This window comes from Rhamphochromis sp. 'chilingali' (assembly GCF_963969265.1).
Source record: "Rhamphochromis sp. 'chilingali' genome assembly, chromosome: 16".
NCBI classification, from domain to species: domain Eukaryota; kingdom Metazoa; phylum Chordata; class Actinopteri; order Cichliformes; family Cichlidae; genus Rhamphochromis; species Rhamphochromis sp. 'chilingali'.
This window is the reverse complement of record NC_137943.1, coordinates 19,043,384-19,062,719: the sequence shown is the minus strand read 5'-3', so window position 1 is coordinate 19,062,719 and position 19,336 is coordinate 19,043,384. Positions and strand designations below refer to the sequence as shown.

At 39.1% G+C, this 19,336-nt stretch overlaps 1 protein-coding gene across 2 annotated transcripts in view; it reads right to left on the bottom strand.

Moving 5' to 3' along the window:
* LOC308383319 (phosphatase and actin regulator 1-like) overlaps positions 1 to 19,336 on the bottom strand; it is a 49,549-nt gene that overhangs the window by 11,823 nt on the left and 18,390 nt on the right. The window contains exons 1-6 of one of the 2 annotated variants that reach the window (XM_080861197.1): positions 17,988 to 18,588; positions 15,031 to 15,195; positions 9,087 to 9,167; positions 7,208 to 7,411; positions 6,316 to 6,664; positions 1,635 to 1,834 (exon numbers count right to left, since the gene is read on the bottom strand). In XM_080861197.1, coding sequence (XP_080717323.1) covers positions 1,635 to 1,834; positions 6,316 to 6,664; positions 7,208 to 7,411; positions 9,087 to 9,167; positions 15,031 to 15,195; positions 17,988 to 18,273 — 1,285 coding nt within the window. In that variant the 5' untranslated portion in view covers positions 18,274 to 18,588. Of the gene's footprint in view, positions 1 to 1,634; positions 1,835 to 6,315; positions 6,665 to 7,207; positions 7,412 to 9,086; positions 9,168 to 15,030; positions 15,196 to 17,987; positions 18,589 to 19,336 lie in introns of those variants that run through there. The other variant, XM_080861198.1, reaches the window with a different exon arrangement.

The following is a 19,336-nucleotide window of genomic DNA, read 5'->3' as shown; positions in this document are numbered from 1 at the left end:
TTCCAGAAAACAGAGTTTTAAATATTTTATACCATGGATTTAAAACAATAGCTCTCTAACATTATGTTCCTTCCATGCATTCTGCACAGTTCAGCAGTTTTTCCAAGAGAATATGCATCAAAGTTTTGGCTGATAATTAAATTCTAGATACATTTCTGTGAATCTTTCGGCCCTACTTTGAAGGTTAGTTTAAATCTGAGTTCCAAGAGCCTTCATGTGAAATAAGGAGCCCTGACAATTATGATCAGTCAAACAAACAGTCTCTATGTCTGCAAACATGAGCTGTCCAAACAAAAACAGTAAGTAGAAGTAAGTAAGTAAAATTTATTTATATAGCGCTTTTCACAGATAAAAATCACAAAGTGCTTTACAACACAGAAAATGGGAATATAAAAACAATATAACAGTAAATAAAACAATGTAAAACAATAAAACTATAAAAACAGCATAAGAAGAAATTAATCAAATGCTTTTCTAAATAAAAATGTCTTCAGCTGTTTCTTAAAAGAATCAATGGAGTCCGTGCAGCGAGGAGACAGTGGGAGAGAATTCCACAACCGTGGTGCCACAGTCTGAAAGGCCCGATCACCACGAGTTTTAAAACGAGTGCGTGGTACCACCAGCAGTCTCTGATCTAATGACCTTAAAGCCCGAGAAGATGTATGTGGTTTCAGCAGGTCAGATAAATCTTGAGGAGCCTGACCATGCAGGGCCCTAAAGGTTAGAACTAAAATTTTAAACTGAAACCTAAAATTTACAGGCAACCAGTGAAGGGAGGCCAAGACTGGAGTGATATGCGAACAGAGAAAGACACTTCTGCTGCTAAGGCACCCTGTTTCTCAAATGCCCTACCTGTGACTTTAATTTGACTTACAACTAGTGCAGAACAAAATGCACATGTTTGGAGAGGTCACACTGCAGCTCGAGTGAGCAATTCACAGAAAGAATGGGGTGTGTTAACAAAATATGCAGCTCATGCACACCACCAACAGCAGTTAGCTTCAATAACTGCACAGAATTGGTCCTATGTTTATGCATGAACAATGCTACATAAAACCATAGTATGATTTAATTTATATGTCTAGAAAAGTTTAATTATACATGACATATTATGATATCATGTTGCCTAACAACCATCTGACAACAACTAAAAAACACAGACCAAGCAATACTGTAGCACAGGTATGTTATAGTTATCTCAACTGACATTAATCCTTAGCTTAACATTTACTGTTATTTTTGGTATTTCATATAACACACACTAACTAAACGAGGCATGCCCCAGTGTGTATGTGTGCGTCACAGTTAATTATCACAAAAAGAAGCCTAAAGTGAGCTACATAATCAAACTAGATCCCCAGCTTTATACCTGCCAAGTATAAAACAGATCACATTTTATAGTTAAATAAAAAAAATAAAAATAAAAAAAAAACAGGGATTTTTAAATGTTTTGGGTGCATAGTTTTAAAAAAATAAATAAATAAATAACCAACCGTACTTGATAAACTAAATCAAAATAACATCCTCAAAAGTCAGACAGTAATAGCTTAAGGGACAGATCAGGCATCTGCTGATGAGCATAGTGCAGTAGTGCAATTTCACTACTCTGTGTTACCATGACAGCTGCCACTTACTTGTAAATATTGAGTCGTCATCTTCATCATCGTCTTCATCGTCATCCACATCATCATCCTCATCCTTATACATGCTGGGTAGATCTTCATAGTCAGATTCATTAGGCAGGTTCTCCTTATCGTCCTCGTAGTCGATGATCACAGATGGCACTTCTCTTCTTTCTAAGGGGGCACACTGACCACCGCCGTGCAGAGCAGAGCTAGAGGAGCGAAAGGGAGATAAGTTATGATGGTTCTGAGCCAAGCATGAATATTAATAGACTGAACAATTTCCAACAAAAAACGAATGCTAAACAAATAACAAAAAGATGATATTTTATGTGCGTATCACACATAAAAGAAATTTGGGAACACACTACTTTCAGACATAAACATGAGGATGGCGTCACTATTCTGTGAAAGACTACCAATAGCTAATAAGTTCAACAAGTTAAAGTCACTTCTCAATACAAATATAAAAAAAAAAATCAACAGGGCATATCATTAAAAGACTTACGGAATAGAGAGAAATCTCTCTGCACAAGGTACAAGGCCAAAGATTAAGACTGAATGGCTTTTACAGCACCTTTAGCCCCTGAGATAGGACTGCAAAAAATGTAATATTAATGAAATAAAAATATTAATATTTCAAAAAAATATATAAAAAACAAAAACAGATAAATAATGCTCAGCAGCATTTCTAAAACCACTGTTAGGAAGCATGGTTCATCACTGCAAACAGCACTTCAAGAATGTCATTTCTACCATGTAAAAGACAAAACGTTCATTTAATGGGAAGTATGGTAAAGTGAAAAACCTAAAACGATGATCTCTCTATATAGGGAGATTAAAATTCTGGGTATATGGATTGATAATACTGACTCTAGTTTACTAAATTGGAATAAGAAAGAAAATGAAATTAAAGTGAAAAACTGCCCTGTTGTCTGACCAATTAAAATAGGAAATACTTTGTCAACCTCACCATGCAATTCAAAAGCCAACTCCAATTTGGAGAAATATGTGCTGCCAAATACTGACATCTTTTTGAGGGAAGGCTTATCTTATTTTAGCAAGACAATGCCATATCACAACATATACACGTATTACAAAACCACAGCTCAGTAGCTAAAGAGTCCATGTGCTAAACTGGCCAGCTTACCTGCTGTTTAGACCTATCACACACTGAAAACAGCTGGCAGGTTATGAAATGGGGAAAAAAATATGACACTGAAAATTGAAATCCCTAACAAGCAAGACAGACCTTAAAACAGTAAAAATTGTCTCCTTAAATATATATTTTTAAAAAATGTTATATTAGAACCATTGTAAAATAGATTATTTGAAAGTCATTGCACTGTGCTCTTGTTTACATTTTACACAGCATGCCGACTTTTCTTGGAACAGGGTTGTGACAGATTAGGATGGCCATATTATTTGGCCTTGCTAAAAGGGTGAATTTATGAAAACCCTGAGCCAGAAAATCCAGTTGAAATGGGGAAGATCATCATATTTCATCTCCATTATCTTTCAGCATTTTTTTTTCTTAAATTCATACAGTATTATTAAAACAATAGCCCGCACAAAACCCAGAAAATGAAAATGGCTCAAAAACAATAAATTGGCTTTGGGCTTCTGGTGCAGAACATAATGATAGCTTAGTGGGTTTTTAATCCAAGTATAAAGCGAGGGGAGATACACTGTGTAACTGGAGCTGAAAGAGAACTTCAGTACAAAAAGCCTGAATACCAACTAACTGCATTTCTGCGAAGCCCTACGCAATACCATGCAATTCTCTGAGCTGCACAGAAGGAAAAAAAGAGTAACGGATTATACAACTTGCATTATTAACAGCAGCCTGACGAGAATAAACTTCACTTTCACAAGCAGTCACCGGTTGGCACTAGCAAGCAGCAGTGACATATATGACAGATTCATTAATAACGGCCTAGCTGAAGGTTGTTATGATGGGACACTGTGATGTAACCACGTCAGGCTTTCAGACTAATTGTGAGCAACATCAGGGCCATTACTTCCTTATCCCTACTCGAATAGCTTTGGTGAAAAAGAGATCCTAATGTAAGAGGTTACATAATGTGCAATCCGCTATCATGTCCCTTTTCTCCAAACATGAAGAAATGCAGCTCTTGTAAAGAGCAGCTGGTCATGTTATGTCAGGCCAACTGTTGGAGGGACGCCTACTCCATGCGCCTGTGCCCACACATACACACATTTACTTCAAAATTAGGCCATGCTGCCCTGTGAGGCAGTGTGCCGATTTAGACCTGTATGGTAGTGCTACAGAGCTGGCAGGATGCGACCTCAATAACACAAGAGCAGATCTGAAAGTGGCAGACACAGTGCCACAAAAACAAATACTAATAAAAGAGGACACTCTATGCTAATGACATTTCTCAGTGATTACTCTGATTAGACCTGTTCTAGGGACAGCTTTTAGTAACAAGACATTCATTACTCCATAATGACCAGAAACTCATCAGATAAAAAAAAGAAAAAAGAAAGGAAATCAATTCTTTGTAGAAGAAAAATGTCACTAGCAAACGCAAGGGAAAATCTGCATTAAACGCTATACTAATATTAGCCATGTAACTGTAAATCCACCTGCCTAAAACTGCAGATCCCCTTTTTGCTGCTAATAAAGAAGCTCTTTTCTGGTGCACAGACTCCATAAGACCTCTTGGAAACTGTCCTCTCCTATCAGACACAAGGACTTTAGCATCAGATGCATTAAGTTCTACAAACTGTGATGCAGGGCCTGTATAGATGAGACTTTTTTAACAAATACCACTGATGTGTAATTGGAATGATAATCTAGAGGCCAAGTAAAAACAGTTCAGATCTTTGTGATGCTACACCATTTCCAAGCAACTGCCATCAGGAAATATTGCTTTAGTAATGGGGTGGACATGGTCTGCAGCATTGTCTATGTAGTTAAACTCTCTGTCATTTCTACGGTTTTACATATAAGGACATAATAAAAAGTTATCAGGTATTGCCAGGTTTTAAAATGAGGTAAATACCACCTTTAGCAGCAAGAACTTGAAGTAATCATTTTCTGCTTGACTTTATCAGCCTTTCACATTGTTGCTGAATGAATTTTGGACCATTTTTCTTTACAATTTTGCTTCAGTTCAATGAAGCTTGTGGGCATTTGTTTATGCACAGCTCTCTGAAGATACACTTCAGTCAGCTGAGGTCTGGACTTTGACTGGGCCTTAATTATTTTCTTTTTAAAGTCATTCCGTGGGTTTTCTGCTGTGCTTGGGATCATTGTCCTGCTTGACCCAATTTCAGCCAAGCTTTAGCTTTTGGACAGATGGCCTCACATCTGACTCTTACATTTCAGGAGTTTATGGTCAACTCAGTGACTGCAAGGTGGCCAGATCCTGTGGCTGCAAAAGAAGCCCAAATCATCACCCCTCCACCACCTTGCCTTACATGAGGTATTTGTGCTAATATGTTGTTTCGTTTTCATCAAACATGGCACTGTGCATTATGGCCAAGCATCTCTACTTTGGTCTTCTTTGTCCAAAAGACATTTTTTAAGAAGTCTTCTTCACATGCAACATTGCAAACCTAAGCTCTGCTCCCATATTTATTTATTTATTTATTTTAGATAGAAAGAGGCTTTCTACTGGCAGCTCTTCCAAATAAAACATATTCGTTAAGTCTTTTTCTAATTGAACTGTCATGAACTTTAACATTTAGCATGCCAACTGAGGCCAGTAAAGTATGAAATTTATCCCTCTGGGTTTTTTTTTTTTGCTGACCACTGCATGGTCTAACCTTGGGATGAATGTGATAGGACACCCACTCCTGGAAACAGCAGCTCTCTTGAATATTTCATACTCTATATACTGTAGAATGATGAACATCAAATTAGGAATGGCCTCATAACCCTTCCCAGATTGATGCAGCAATAAGTGCTTCTTTAAGATTCATTACCACCCAAATTGCTGTTTTTATAGAGGTCCTCACACTTGCTGCCAATCAATTCATCAATTGCATTTGATTTGCAGCACCTAGCTGCTACTTACCCTCTTAATTCCCATGGAATCAGTAAGGCTGTACTTTGTTTTTCACTTACTGCTTTTGCATTTTTGCTTATTTTTTTTAAATAAATAGTGACATGTTGTACTATGTCTTTTATTACTGTTCATCTGAGGTTGTATTTACCTAATTTTAAGACCTGCTAAGGGCTCGATTATGATTATTATTATTTTATTACATTCTAAAACCTTGGGTTTGGGTGTACTTTGTTTTTACCATGACATATAATATGTGTATGCAGTTCTGGCATAACATTCCCTGAGAATCACCTCATCTTCTTCCCACAGTGCATCTTGCACTCATGTCTTCTACGGATAACCAATTCTCACACACCCAGGTGTCAACATGATGGTCAGCATCACAATTTGATCAGTTTATTACATTTGTCCATTTTCTTTCTATGTTTTCTGTAATTTAATGTTCTCCTGCTGCCTATCGTGGCCCTCCCCGTGTTGTGACTGATGAGTGTAGTTCTGTTACATAAGATCCATCTGTGTCATTTTTAAACATACACATGCAGCATTGTTTAAGTTTACTTAAGATATTACATGTGATTTACAGACAGAAACTGAGCCATAATCCTTCCCTGCCTTCCCACAATCAGATTTAATGACCAGAACTGAGAGCTACTAACCTTTCAAACCTCTGCATGGAGAGTGCCAGGGTTTTATTGAGCTCCTCGATGATCCGACTGGGGGCGTGTAAGCTGCCGTACTGAAGCTGGAGCGGGTGACCGTGGCTCTGGTGTAGACCGGCTAGACCGACAAGCTGGGAGGGCAGTAAGGTGCCATGTAGGGAAGGCATGCCCTGGGGAGGGGCAGACTTTTGTGGGAGAGTGTTGAGGGGGTTGGGGGATGGAGAAGGGGAGGATAAGGAGGAGTCCAGCCCCCCTGGAGGCACGCAAATCATCACTTTCTTGGGTGGCAGAGGTGGAGAGTGCTTTCCCCCAGGCATACAGGGCAACTTCATTGGCTGGCAAGAATCTAGGGAATTGTTAAAAAATTAAAAAAAGGACAAAAAGAAGATTCATTGGACTTATTATATGAATGTCATGCATGGCATAGCTATTGCAGTTTATGGTGCAGATAGATAAACAAAGAACACAGATGAGTGGAAACGGCTCAAACATCAGCCCAGAGTGGGGGAATTACACCAGAGTAATGCCACTTCTCTCTCCTGACAGATTGACAATGACAGATAAAGCCAGCTGACCCAACCAGAGAGGGATTTAATGAGACTAGTATAATCCTATGAGCATGTGTGGCTGTACAGGTACAGTTTAAAGCCAAAGCTGTTATCAACACAAGTACCTGCTATTTACTTTTAAAATTAATCATTTTTTGACAGTTAAAGCTAATGAAGCAACACCCAACAATGTACACTTTAAGGAAAAATATTAAATCAAGTGTATATTATGTTGTATTTATTCTGCTTGGATTAAAGAAAAGTTCTAGAAAAAAAACATATTGCCTGGAGTGATTAAAGCTGCACAGGCATGGAACGGACCATAATCTAGGACAACTGACCTGTGCTGTGGTTTGGGATCCTAGAGAAAGGCTTTGGGGGGAGAGCAGGAGGCTGTTTATGGTAAAGCGGTGGTTTGGCAGGGTTGTCCTGATGGTCACCTGGATAGCCAACAGATTTCTTAGTGGGCAAGACCATCGACGATTTCATAGAGGGCTCCTGAGTGCAGACGCTGCCATCCATTGAGGATCGGAATTCAACGGTTGCTAAAACAAGGAAAAAACTATCAATCTGCAAACAGTCAAAAATGCATTTGACTACACAAGAAAGACACTTTCTAAAAAGAATGCATAAACTAAGTTTAAAATGAACTTGATGTGTTTTTGAGACACTGGGGGCTTGGACTGTTTACAAACCCGAGAGCTTTTTTATCAGCACACACCAGACCGTGGAACAGCAGCAGACAAGCAGTTTGACAGAACTTTTGAATTTTAATTCTTTTATAGTTCTCATCCATTTGATGTTTTTTTCTTTTGCATGATCACACTTAAAGGCTGACAGTGCAAGTCACAGTGCTGCTCACATATTTTCTGACTGCCAGTGCATTTATACAGCATGCCTCCCATATTCCCAAATTCCATCTTAGCTATGGACTTTGTTTTTTAAATAGAAAATCACAACAACGTTTCACTCCTCTAATCTTTTTAACATTCAAAAAATTCCTCAAGGAGACTTGTTATTTTTTATTATTAACTAAAGATAACAAACTAATAATTTGTTGTAGTTTTTCAAGCTCTTTATTCAGGGATCATTTCTAGGCTTTCATTTTGAGGCCGGTGCTTTAGGAAGGATCTATGATACAATACAGTAGCTTTCAACACTGTGATAGGAGATACTGAACCATTTAACTTGTTCCATGTTTGGAGATGCTTTTCTGCATACCTTGGCTGTAATGAGTGGTTGTTTTAGTCACCACTGCTTAGTAGCTTCACCTGTCTTGTCTTTCTTGCTTTTCCATGAGCTGTTGAGTTTCTGCAATGTGTACTCATTCACTGTCACAGCATACAGTGTTTTCACATTTAGCTATTAAACTCAGTTTTTCAAAAAATAATGAAAGCCAAAATCTTCCATAAACTGTATATAAAAGATGGACGTAGCTATTATGACATCAGTCATTGGTTGATCAAGTCCCATCCTAATTAAGCCCTCTCATGATTGCCATCTTTATATTTTTAAACTGGGTTTGAGAAGTGGTAAACCTGAGGCCTACCATGTGTTTTGAATATCATGTTGTATTCAGTGTAATGAATATCATGTTGTATTCAATAACACATGAAACTAGCAATTATGATCTTGAACTTGTCAAATCCTGTTTACTATACTCACAGATCAAGTGATCAGTAGCGCTGTTTTCCCACACTCTTGTGTACAATTCTTTTTTTTTTTCCTCAGAAAAAAAAAATTGGGCCATTAAAAAGAAAAAAGTTTCAATGCTTTGGCTTCACCTTTAAGGTCCAGAAGCTGTGTCTATCTTTTATATACAGGCTATCATTTCTTTCTTATCTGCTCTCCTCACATCTTGGCAAGAGTCAGCCGAGCTTCTCTGACTTTGTTTTTGATATCCTGCGGCATCGAGCCCCCTGTTGTGCGATTCAAACATAATAAAATATATCTTTAGGTTGTGTAAAGCACATCAAATCCAGATCAAACGGGGTTTTTTTTTTTAAAGCCACAAATTTTCTATAATGAAAGATTCTATCTCTTGAAGCTCTGTGCCAAATCTTGAAGAGTGCACACCAAAGGCTACTGATTAACAAGGAGATGAATAACTGAGGACCTTTCAGTTTGGTACGCCACCGTTACCCTTCTTGTAATTTCTACTTAAATCTGAAACAGTTTCCATCTGTTAAATCAGAGAGAAACTGCAGAAAATCAGCTCACCTTTTTCAAAGATCTCCTTCAGCACTCCTCTCTTGATAAGCTCATCTCTGCTCTGTCGCATTGACATCTTCCTCTCCAAAGCTGATGTTGTAAAGAAAAGGAGTGTGATAAAGAGGTTTTAACACAAAAAATGACCAATCAAACATCTGGTCCAGCCAAAAACCAAAACAAAACAGGTTTTCTTTTTGTGTGAAATGGATATCAGTCACTATCTGCATTCGGTCACTGTGATAATCCCATAATTAATCCCAGTTTCACCATATACATTTCGTCTGGCTTATTTAGATTTTGCTGTAAAGATAATCAGTCGTCTCTGCTGAACAGTTAGAACAATTAGAAACTGTTCCCTGTTTAACACAGATAAAGGATAAAAAAGATATTCCAGCAATGCTTCTCATCGTAATTCATTATGCAAAAGATGCCATGTCCCATAGCTACTGTTTCCTTCTATTTTTAGGCTTTGCGAGTTGAGGCACTTAAGATCTTCTATCAGTAGGCTGAACAAAAGCAGTAAAATACTAAAAAAAGAAAAAGAAAAAAAAGAGAAGTTGTTACTCATTTTAAAATCTAATCTTGCACAGAAGCTAATTAAGAACGTGAAATGAGGATGAGCAATAACAACAGTTGAGCACGCTGCACAGGAGACTCGTACACCCTGTGCCCAGTATGAGTGCTTGACATATCAGAAGCCCTGACTTCTGAAATCAAAAATGTTCAGTGCTACTACATATTCAGAGCACATTGGACAAAAATACACTGGCATCTTGACCTCTCTATTCCTTGCACATCGTTCACAGCACATTACACTTTAAACCCACTGCTCAAAATAAGTCAAAATCACTACGCTTCTTTATGAGTTTCTCTATGGTACCAGGTGTTCATCATCAATGCTTACTTCAAAAGCTTTCCAAAGCTTTTTGATCAGCCCTGAGCAAGGAATTAGTTAAAAAGTTAAACATATTTTTTGGGGAGCGAGCATACATGACCGAATATTCCCCAATATGCCACACTCCTTTACTTCAGCTGCCAAGTTGGCATATTGCAGTTTTTATCCTTTCATATGCTTAGTCCATAGCCTCGCCACGTGGGAATGTCAGCTCAACAATGAATGCAGGACTTGGAACAGAAGAGTGGATGTGGCCACAGGTTGTTAATTGGATTTTGGATGGGAATGTGAGTCCCTGGTTTAGGCTCACATAGGCAGTACATTAACCATGAGTCAGGAGGTGATGGTCCACTGTTTCTTCCATTCTCAGATTAAGGAAAAAAGCAGCAGGATGGTGGTCTGAGCTATTTGGGGGGTGACGTTGGTTGATGCCATCTCTTGCTCTAATGTTGAGGCCAAGAACATCAATACTTGGTTACGTTTTCAAGCGTATCTCCTGTTCTTTCAGCCCACTAGTATGTGTTTAAGGCTTGCTTGGGGCTGCACACTGGTGACAGGACAGCACAGCACATCATGTGTGGCACTGACAATGATCAAATATGTAACAGATGTAGTCATTCTTAACCTTTCCTTAATTTAAAAACATCCGTATTTTGAGGTTTCTACAATCATCTCTAGCTGTTGAGTAACATGTGGCTAACAAATTTAATCAAAAATAAAATATTTGCACATTACCAAGCAATTTCCATAAAACTCCCACAACCAACTTTAGGTTAGTGGTAACAACTGTACTGTGAAGTAATTGGATTAAAAAAAAAAAAATATATATATATATATATATATATCTTGGAAAGTTAATATCTTTGCCAGACATTTGCCTCTGCCAGATCTAATAATAAAAGATAATAGGTTTTACAATGCAGCCTCTAAAAGCTTTCTCCTTAAAACTTTCAACTTTCAAAACTCTTGCATTGCAGTTTAACTTAGACTTTGAAATCCCCATCACGAGTCCATTATTCTTTAGTCTTTTGTTTAACAGAGCAAACATTCAAATGAAACTCTAACCCTAACCCTTCTAAAGAAGTACAGCACCAATTTGTTGCCAGAGTGGGGAAACCTGGGGTTAAAGGTCATTACTACGCCAGTTGTTTCATCCAAAACGAACAGCAATTACTCAGAGCTTTATGACATAAGAGCTCTTCTGCGGGATGCACACAGTTATGCAATACCATTAACTCAAAAGCCTTAATGAGGATATTATGTCTTCAGACTTGACAGGCGGCGAATGTTTGCGAAACAAAAGTGGAAGCTGGTAAAATTAAAGTGGACACGTGCAGAACGTGTGCCGAGCATGAAGTAAGGAGATGAAACTCTGGCCATCCTTGCAAACCCCCCTAAAAGCCCCCACTCTGTTTAATATTTAATCAGCACATTATTAGTGTGCAAGAAGTGGATTTCATGTTCATTTCATCAGGAAGGTCCTAGGGGACACACACACACACACACACACACACACAATTGCGTGTGTGCGTGTTTAGTGTCTGTTTAGTGGGAAAAAATGCCACTCCCTCAAAATACCTGACTTTGATACAGAGTGCTATTGACTTGGACACCAGAGTAGTTGTCATCACTTGTCAGTTTGTAACAATGTTTATTATATAAGTTTAGTGTGCAGCTGAGGTACTCAAGTTAAAAGCATCAAACAGGATGCACTCTTATCACTACCAAAGGGTACAAAGCAAACCTCCATATCAGTATATTAGAATCTGCAGTAGCCTTCAAAATCACCTTGAATATCAACCAAGTTCTATTTTAAAAGTCTACCATAGCCCAAAGTGTTATCATGGCCCAACACTCCAACCACTCAATCTGTACCAAGATGAGAAGATTAGACACTCATTGGGGAGACTCAGCTGAGAGCATATTAAATGAAACTGGCATATCTAAGTTCAGCCTCTACTGATCTGAGAACACTACATTTAGTTTTTTAGAAAAAAAAAGAAAAGAGAAAAAAAAAAAAAAGTAAATTCCACTGCGAAGTGACCCAGATAGTCAGAACACATTCTACAAACCCTGAGGCACAGTAGCTTAAAGTGGAGTCTTTTACTGAGGCGTTTCTCTCAGTCTGACTCTCACAAAAAACTGGAATAAAACTTTGATGGTGTCTTCTATCAATGAGGAACTCAAGCGTTAAACCTCAGACCTCAGAAGCTTGAGTGTGGCTAAAATACACTTTAACACCTATAAAGGACACAGCAGGCATGCAATAGGCAATCAACTTCTCCCTTCATACAGTGTACAATGGACACGTATGAAATATGTCCTTTTTGTTAAAAATCATGCGAACATCCAGCATGAGTAGTGCAATTGGATGACTGCTGTTCATAGGGAAATGTGCTAATTAGATTAAAAATAGACTCCCTGATAACATCAGACTACAGCATGCATGTTCTTTTGATAAATCTCTTCTCGCTAAAATCTCTTCCTGATACAAGCTGGCTGTAAAAATTTACCAAGCACAATAAGACAGCATGATAAGACATCCAGCTGTCAGATGCTTCTCCTCCCTCATTCCTTCCTGAGGTAAAGAGTGCAGCCTCCCAGAGCTGGCCTTCATCTGCTTAAGATCACAACACATTAATAATCCTCTACTGTGCCCAGTGTCCAATTATCCATGACAACATCTTCCTGCCCAGTGGCTGGTCTACTCCCTATTGATACAGGAGTTGTAATCAACAATAAGGTAAGCACAGACTACTTCAGACACAAAAGACAAACAAGGACCATCTAAGGCCAAGATCATAGCAATGCAACTATAACCACTGCACATTTTTGCTGATTGCTTAAGCAACAGACAAATACTCTAATACTCTTGCAGACAAAATGCTGTTTTCAGCTATTAATGATGGTGTACTAAAACAAGTCAATAGCTGGTAGTAGCATGTGGCAGCAGTGTTCTTATACCTGCTGACAACAGGTCAGTAATAAAATGAGGGCAAGTACACAACACAGTTTCCTTGATAAGGTGAAAAATTATTCCTTTAAACACAAACTTGCTAATGGTTATACTGCACAGAGTCTTTCTCGGAATCGGTCTGAAAAGAGCAAACTATTTAAAAAGAAGCACTAACTTTTCATACGACTGCATAAAGGCTTATAAAAACTATTTATTTTTCATTTTCCTCACATAACTGTACTTCACAGTCATGGCTGAAGTTCAATACATGGCTGGCCACGAGAAAAACGTTTGTGTGCAGCGAGCCATAGGAAATAATACAGAACAGAGTGATGTTGTTGTCATGTTGTATGTGAAGCGCTTTAAGGGTTCACCAAGAAAATGTTACCTTTTCTAAATAAAACTTTTTTCTTGGATGGATATTTTTTTATTTCTCAATGAAGCAATAATCCATTTTCAGTAATCACAGGATTCCTCTGCACCATACAGTTAACCTACTTTCCTCAAGCTTAGCAGAATTTCTCATCTAGTGACTATACTAAGACAAAATACCAGCCATTGGGCCTTCTCTAAAATACGTCTAATGACTTATTAATCATTCTCTGACCATAAGATTGATGTTTTGTGAACACCTGGTGCAAACTTGCACCACGATGTGCCACTGGAACACATTGTTATTGTCATTAAAACTCTTCAATGATTCATGGTGTATAATTATTTTCATTAATGTTAACCTGGAAACACTTGTAATTATCTTAATAAAAACCAAATGTGCATTTCAATAATAAGGACGTGACCCTGTGAGTTTTCTTAGACGCTCTCTTGCTACAGTTAAAAATCCTTCTGCCAGCTCCTGTCATTTCAATTTATTGCACAATCGCACGCTTGTGGCTTCAATTCTACCACTGCCAGTTGCAGAAGTTCAGGCCACATTCCACTTATTTGGAACTTTCAGAGTTAGGTTCACGCTAAAAATGGATGAGACAGAGCTGTGGTCTCTCTGAGGCCAATGTGCCTGCCTGAGCATCGAAGTCTCTTGTGAGACTGCGTACCACCTGTAACTTAACAAGGTGATCATCAGTGGTATGGCAGCTCAAAAATGCCCATCAAAAAGGATTGAATAGAACAATAGTAGCAACAGCATTATTTGGGGACAGAAGCATTATGCACACAAAACAAGTGGATAACAAAAGCAATGAAAAGCGTCATTTCTCTCAGCTCCACTCAGCATTACCACCATTGAAACAGAAATTATCTTTTGTTGGCTCAGCTTTTGATTACTGTCCTTAACCACAACAAGAGAGATGCTATTATCACAGGGCTGACATGACTGTACCAGTGAACAGACAGAATCTCTGTGGCTGTGTTATCAAGTACACACTTCAAAAATGCAGTTTTTTTTAAGTATTAAACAACTCAAAGGCAGCTACAGTTAAAAAAAAAAAAAAAAGTCAAGCACACATCTTGTACTTCTGACAAATGATGGAGCTGACGAAAAGAGGTCGCAAAAATTAAAACGGTCAAGACTCAAACAGCAGCCAAAGAAACCATGAGCAAACCCAACAGATACTGAATCATTCAGCAAACTCACACCAGAAAATGTTAATTGAATAATGTTACTAAATGAGAACATCCTGTTCTGTTCACACTGGATTTAGCTCCCGTCCATAAAAGCAGGGACGCTTCTTCGAGCCTGGGAGCTACAGTCTGACAAAGTGCCTCCTCCTTTCCAAGAGGCTGACAGAAAAATTCAGGATGTGTCAGTCGAGGAAAATAAATTCAGCCGGATCTGAAGAGACCACGTCCTTCACTCGACCCTGACAGCACTGGGCTGAAAGATCAAAGCAACTCTAAAGAGACCTCAAAACATGAAACTCCAGCGCTACACTGAATCAATTTGCTGCATTGTGACTCACCCTGGAGACTGAAAAACTTAATCAATTTTTCTTTTGACCAAAGGATATGCATTGATTCCCCCCGCCAAAAAAAAAACAAAAAACAAAAAAAAACTGAAACCACACAGGGTACAGTCTTTACAAGTATTGGAGTTATTATACTCGTGTCACTATTATGCGGATAAATTATGAAAAGATGTCACGTACCAGCTGATGTCTGCTTGAACTTCTCGCTCTTCTTCTTTCTCCATTTCCAGGGCTTGAGGAGCCGCCCCAGAGTTGCAAACTTGCTCCGCCGACGGATGGGTGGAGTGTGGGTACCAGAGACCAAGGACTCCGAGCGCATGGCGGCAAGCCTCTCTACTTCCTCCGCTGTAAGGGGGAGAGAAAACAAAACAAAACAGATTTAGTTTAGGTGAGGATCCAGAGGAGGTGATGGATAGTCTGGATGATAACTAAAGGCAGCAAACACTTTTGTTTTTTAATATCCAAGCAGAAATAATCTGTGCCAAGCAGCCTCCAGAATTCAGCACTAACTAGATGAGGCTGAATAAGAGCATAAACAAACCTGCACATCATATGGCATTATGCAGGATTTGCTCTGGGTCTAAACAGTTCTAGGCTGTAGACTGACTGATGAGCACCTCATTAAGGGGGAATATTTCAGCTCTTCATCAAATATTCACGAGGCCCAGCCCTATAATCTTTTAAGTACTGTTTGACTTCAGAAGCAAAGAATGTTAAGTAATTTGCTCAAACACAAAATATTACATGAAGAAATAACTGCGAATGCAAACGGCTACAAACAGCACTTAAAATGTAACACCAAGAGGAAAGCTGGCTGCTGGATAAGAATACAAAAGGCGGATGATTAATAACTAAGGGGACTCGAGCTGAAAATCTGACTTAAACCTACTTGGCAGCTTGTGAGATTTAAAAAAAAAAAAGAAAAGAAAAAAGAATTACGCAATGCCAAAAAGCTCTTCTCTCTTCTCCTTACTTTAAAACCTAATCTTTAAACTTAGTCTTTTATGTAGTCAAAAAAACATTTCATCAGAATAGCAAAATATCGCAAATGCAACTGCGTGCAAGAACAGCCGATTAGTCAGGACAATGCATGTTTTTTAAACTGCATTTTTTTCTACTAAGCAGCCAGTGAGTTCCATTACTTTCCATACTTTCGAGATCAGCTCGCCTCGGTTGTTTAAATTAATCATCTCTGCATTTATAATTGCCAAAATACATCATTACTGAATGATAAATGTGCAGACTTTTCAAATCAGTTTGCACATGCACCCATACAGAAACTGCACAATCTTGCAGCGAGAGCGATTAAGACAAACAATAAACAGACATTTTTTTTTATTAGAATGAACAGCATCGCTTGGGAATGTCTTAGAATTCTCTCAAAACTCTTGGAAGCTATTAAAAAGATGACACAAATCACCTTTAAAGTATCTTATGAGCATGCAGCAGAAGCAAACAGAAAAACTCAAAAACCGCCAAAGAAACCCCCTAAAATCAGCAGTGTTAAAAGTCCAGAGCCTGGACGCACGAGGTGACCCTCGTGCGTCCAGAGCCTGGACGCACGAGGTGACCCTCTAGCACATCGTGTCACGTCTGTTGTCAATGTCACCCGGTTGCATCAGATCATCACCCATGACATGCAGTCAGGGAATCTGAGGGTGTTTGTTTGTTTGTTTGTTTATTCTTTTAATAATTGCATCACTTTTGCAATGTTTGCCAACACAGACATGCCGCTTAACAGGACAGCCGCCTCCCTGGGGCAATGAGACAGTAAATAAATGTGGCGATAATGCAGTGCTGAAATCAGTCCCACGGACCATTATTTGAATGCTCTGCAGCATCCTTGGAAATCCTTCCACCACAGCACTCTATAAATAACCCAGCAGTCAGTGTTAATTGAATCCAGGAGAGATTCAAATGGTTTCGTTAGCAGCCTAAAGGCCAGATAGAGACAGGAAGACAACGAGCTCTAAGTTGAGCCACATCCAGGAGCCAAGTAACAAGCTGCTGTACTGTATGACAGAGAGAGTGGCAGTAATGACTCACTGTTAGCAACTTCAGTGCTTAGGGCATTGCTTCATAACATTAAACACTACTTAGTGTTAAGTACCACAACCTTAACTCAAAAAGGAGTATGGGTTTGAAAATATATATTTATATATACTTTTTTTTTTTATTATAATTATTTTTTAAATGCACACAATAGAAACTGCAGTAAAGCAGTTGGGCCTTCCTGTGAAGATGAAACCTCTGGATACTATCTCCCCACAGGTGTAGGTATCTCAGTGTGCACTCAAAAGCCCTCTTATCCCAAAATACAGTGTTTACTACCAGATTTATTTCTTTTTTTTATATTGTTGTGCTGAACTATTTAAAACCAGTACACATAGAATCAAAGTCTACACTGTAAATGTGTGATGATGCAATTGTAATTGTGAGAAAATCCTAAAATCTGCACAAGAAAAAAATAAGGAAATCCTCTTCCAAGTGTCCAAATTCATTGGATTTTCCCCTTTTCTTCCTCTTCTTGACATCAGTCTGATTGCACGGCAGAATCCTTATAACCTACATTCTCCACCACTGTAACATGAGCAACTGATGCTGCTGGTTTTAATTAACAACACTTTTTTGCATGCCAAGATGGCTGAGTGATGATGTAATGACACCTAAGTGGGGGGGAAAATAGGCTTTGTGCAAACAGCCTGCACAGCTTCATGCTAGAGGTTAATACTGAGATCTAATGACAATAAAAAAAACAAAAGACGCAGCGTATTTTTGCGGTCAAACGACAATTAACAGTTCAAAATATGAGCAGCCCAACCCTGTAAGAAGTTCTGATCCAGTCAGAGGCAGTTTCCACAGCAGCAACAGTGATTCACTCTCCTTCAGGAGAGTGGTGTCATTTCAATGCACATCGACACTAAAATAATATAATCTATCCCTCGAGGGGAAAAAACACTATATCCTCAACTGTATCCTCACACAGCCTGCTTATCAAATCGCATATTTAAAAAAAAACCCCAAACAAAACAAAAAACAGAAGCAACGTAGCCATCTTCAGATGTGTGCATCCTGGATGGTAACAGCTACCGCAAACCTACTATGGGCGAAACCACACAAGGTTTGAGCCTACTCACCGTCCTGCGTGTCGTTTCCGCGGCTGCAATTGCTGCAAATGTGCTTTATCTCTTTCCCGATATGACAGTGGATCGTAAAAGGCATGGTGTTGTTGTTGTTATTGTGCGGATGCTGGCCGTGCCCCTTCTTGTTGTTCAGAGACATTATTTTGACCAAGCTGAACGCCTTTTTCTTAGGTTTCTCCACCGCCACGGGCGTGTTTTCTCGGCATCCCGTGGTAAACCAAGTGCCGTGCATGATGGTGGGCGCAGGATCCACGCTCGGGTAATTGGCCGTCTTGAACATCGGGAAGCGAAAACGGAGCGGTGCTTTAAACGGAGCGGCGTTACTACGTTTAAATTAAAGGGCCATGGATCGAGTCCTACCTGACCTACTATAGCAGCTTCTAAGTATTTGGTCGCTTGTCTCTTCGGTAATCCCACACCTTTACCTGAGATCCCAAAATGTGCAGCCTACTTGGTTGCGCAACGCAGAAGTCGCTGCTGCTGAGAGAGAGAGAGAAAGAGAGAGGGGAAAAAAATCTGCTGCCAAATCCAAGAGAGCTAATAATAAAACCGAGGCTGAATGGCAGTGACTACCTTTCACTCCCAGAGCTGTAGACTGCAGTCGGTTGTGGCTAATCCACGATTAGAGGAGCTGAGGAGTGAGTGCCTGTGATTGGCTGCTAGGTACGCGCTTCTAATAGGCCAGCCTGGACGCAGGAAAAGTTGCTCCTCCATCCACAAGATCACAGTTAACTATTTCTTCTATTATTAAGCTGCCTAATATGACAGTGCCATTTGAAGCAGCCGCAAAAACCACAACACAAACTAAGTAACACATCTAAGCATATTAAGTATAAAACAATTTGTTGTGCTGTGTGTTTGGGTGAGATGGACATATTGATTTTATACTGAGAAGATCTCAAACATATTTAATCAAAATATTATTAGAATTACTTCACAAACTGAGATGACTGGAATAGTAATGGGTCCAAACACTTAGACGGGTGAGTGAATGTTAGACACAGTGATTCAAATGATAACAATGCTACTGATTCCCATAGTCAGTGCATCCCGCAGCTATGGAGAACTTTGTAAAACACAACAATATATATACACACAGTAGATGATGTCATCAAATGTAATAGCTTAAAAGGCATGCTGACATCATTCAGCTTAGAGAGCTTCCGATACAAAATACATAGTGAAACAATGGAACGTAACAAACCATGCAAATTAAGCACTTTAAGGCTGCTTCCATCACACCTATGTGCACACTTGCTGAAGGGCAGCAAAGATGACTGTAGAAAAAACCCCAACACCAATCTAATGCGGGCATGACACCAGACAAGTGCTGAGAGGTCAAA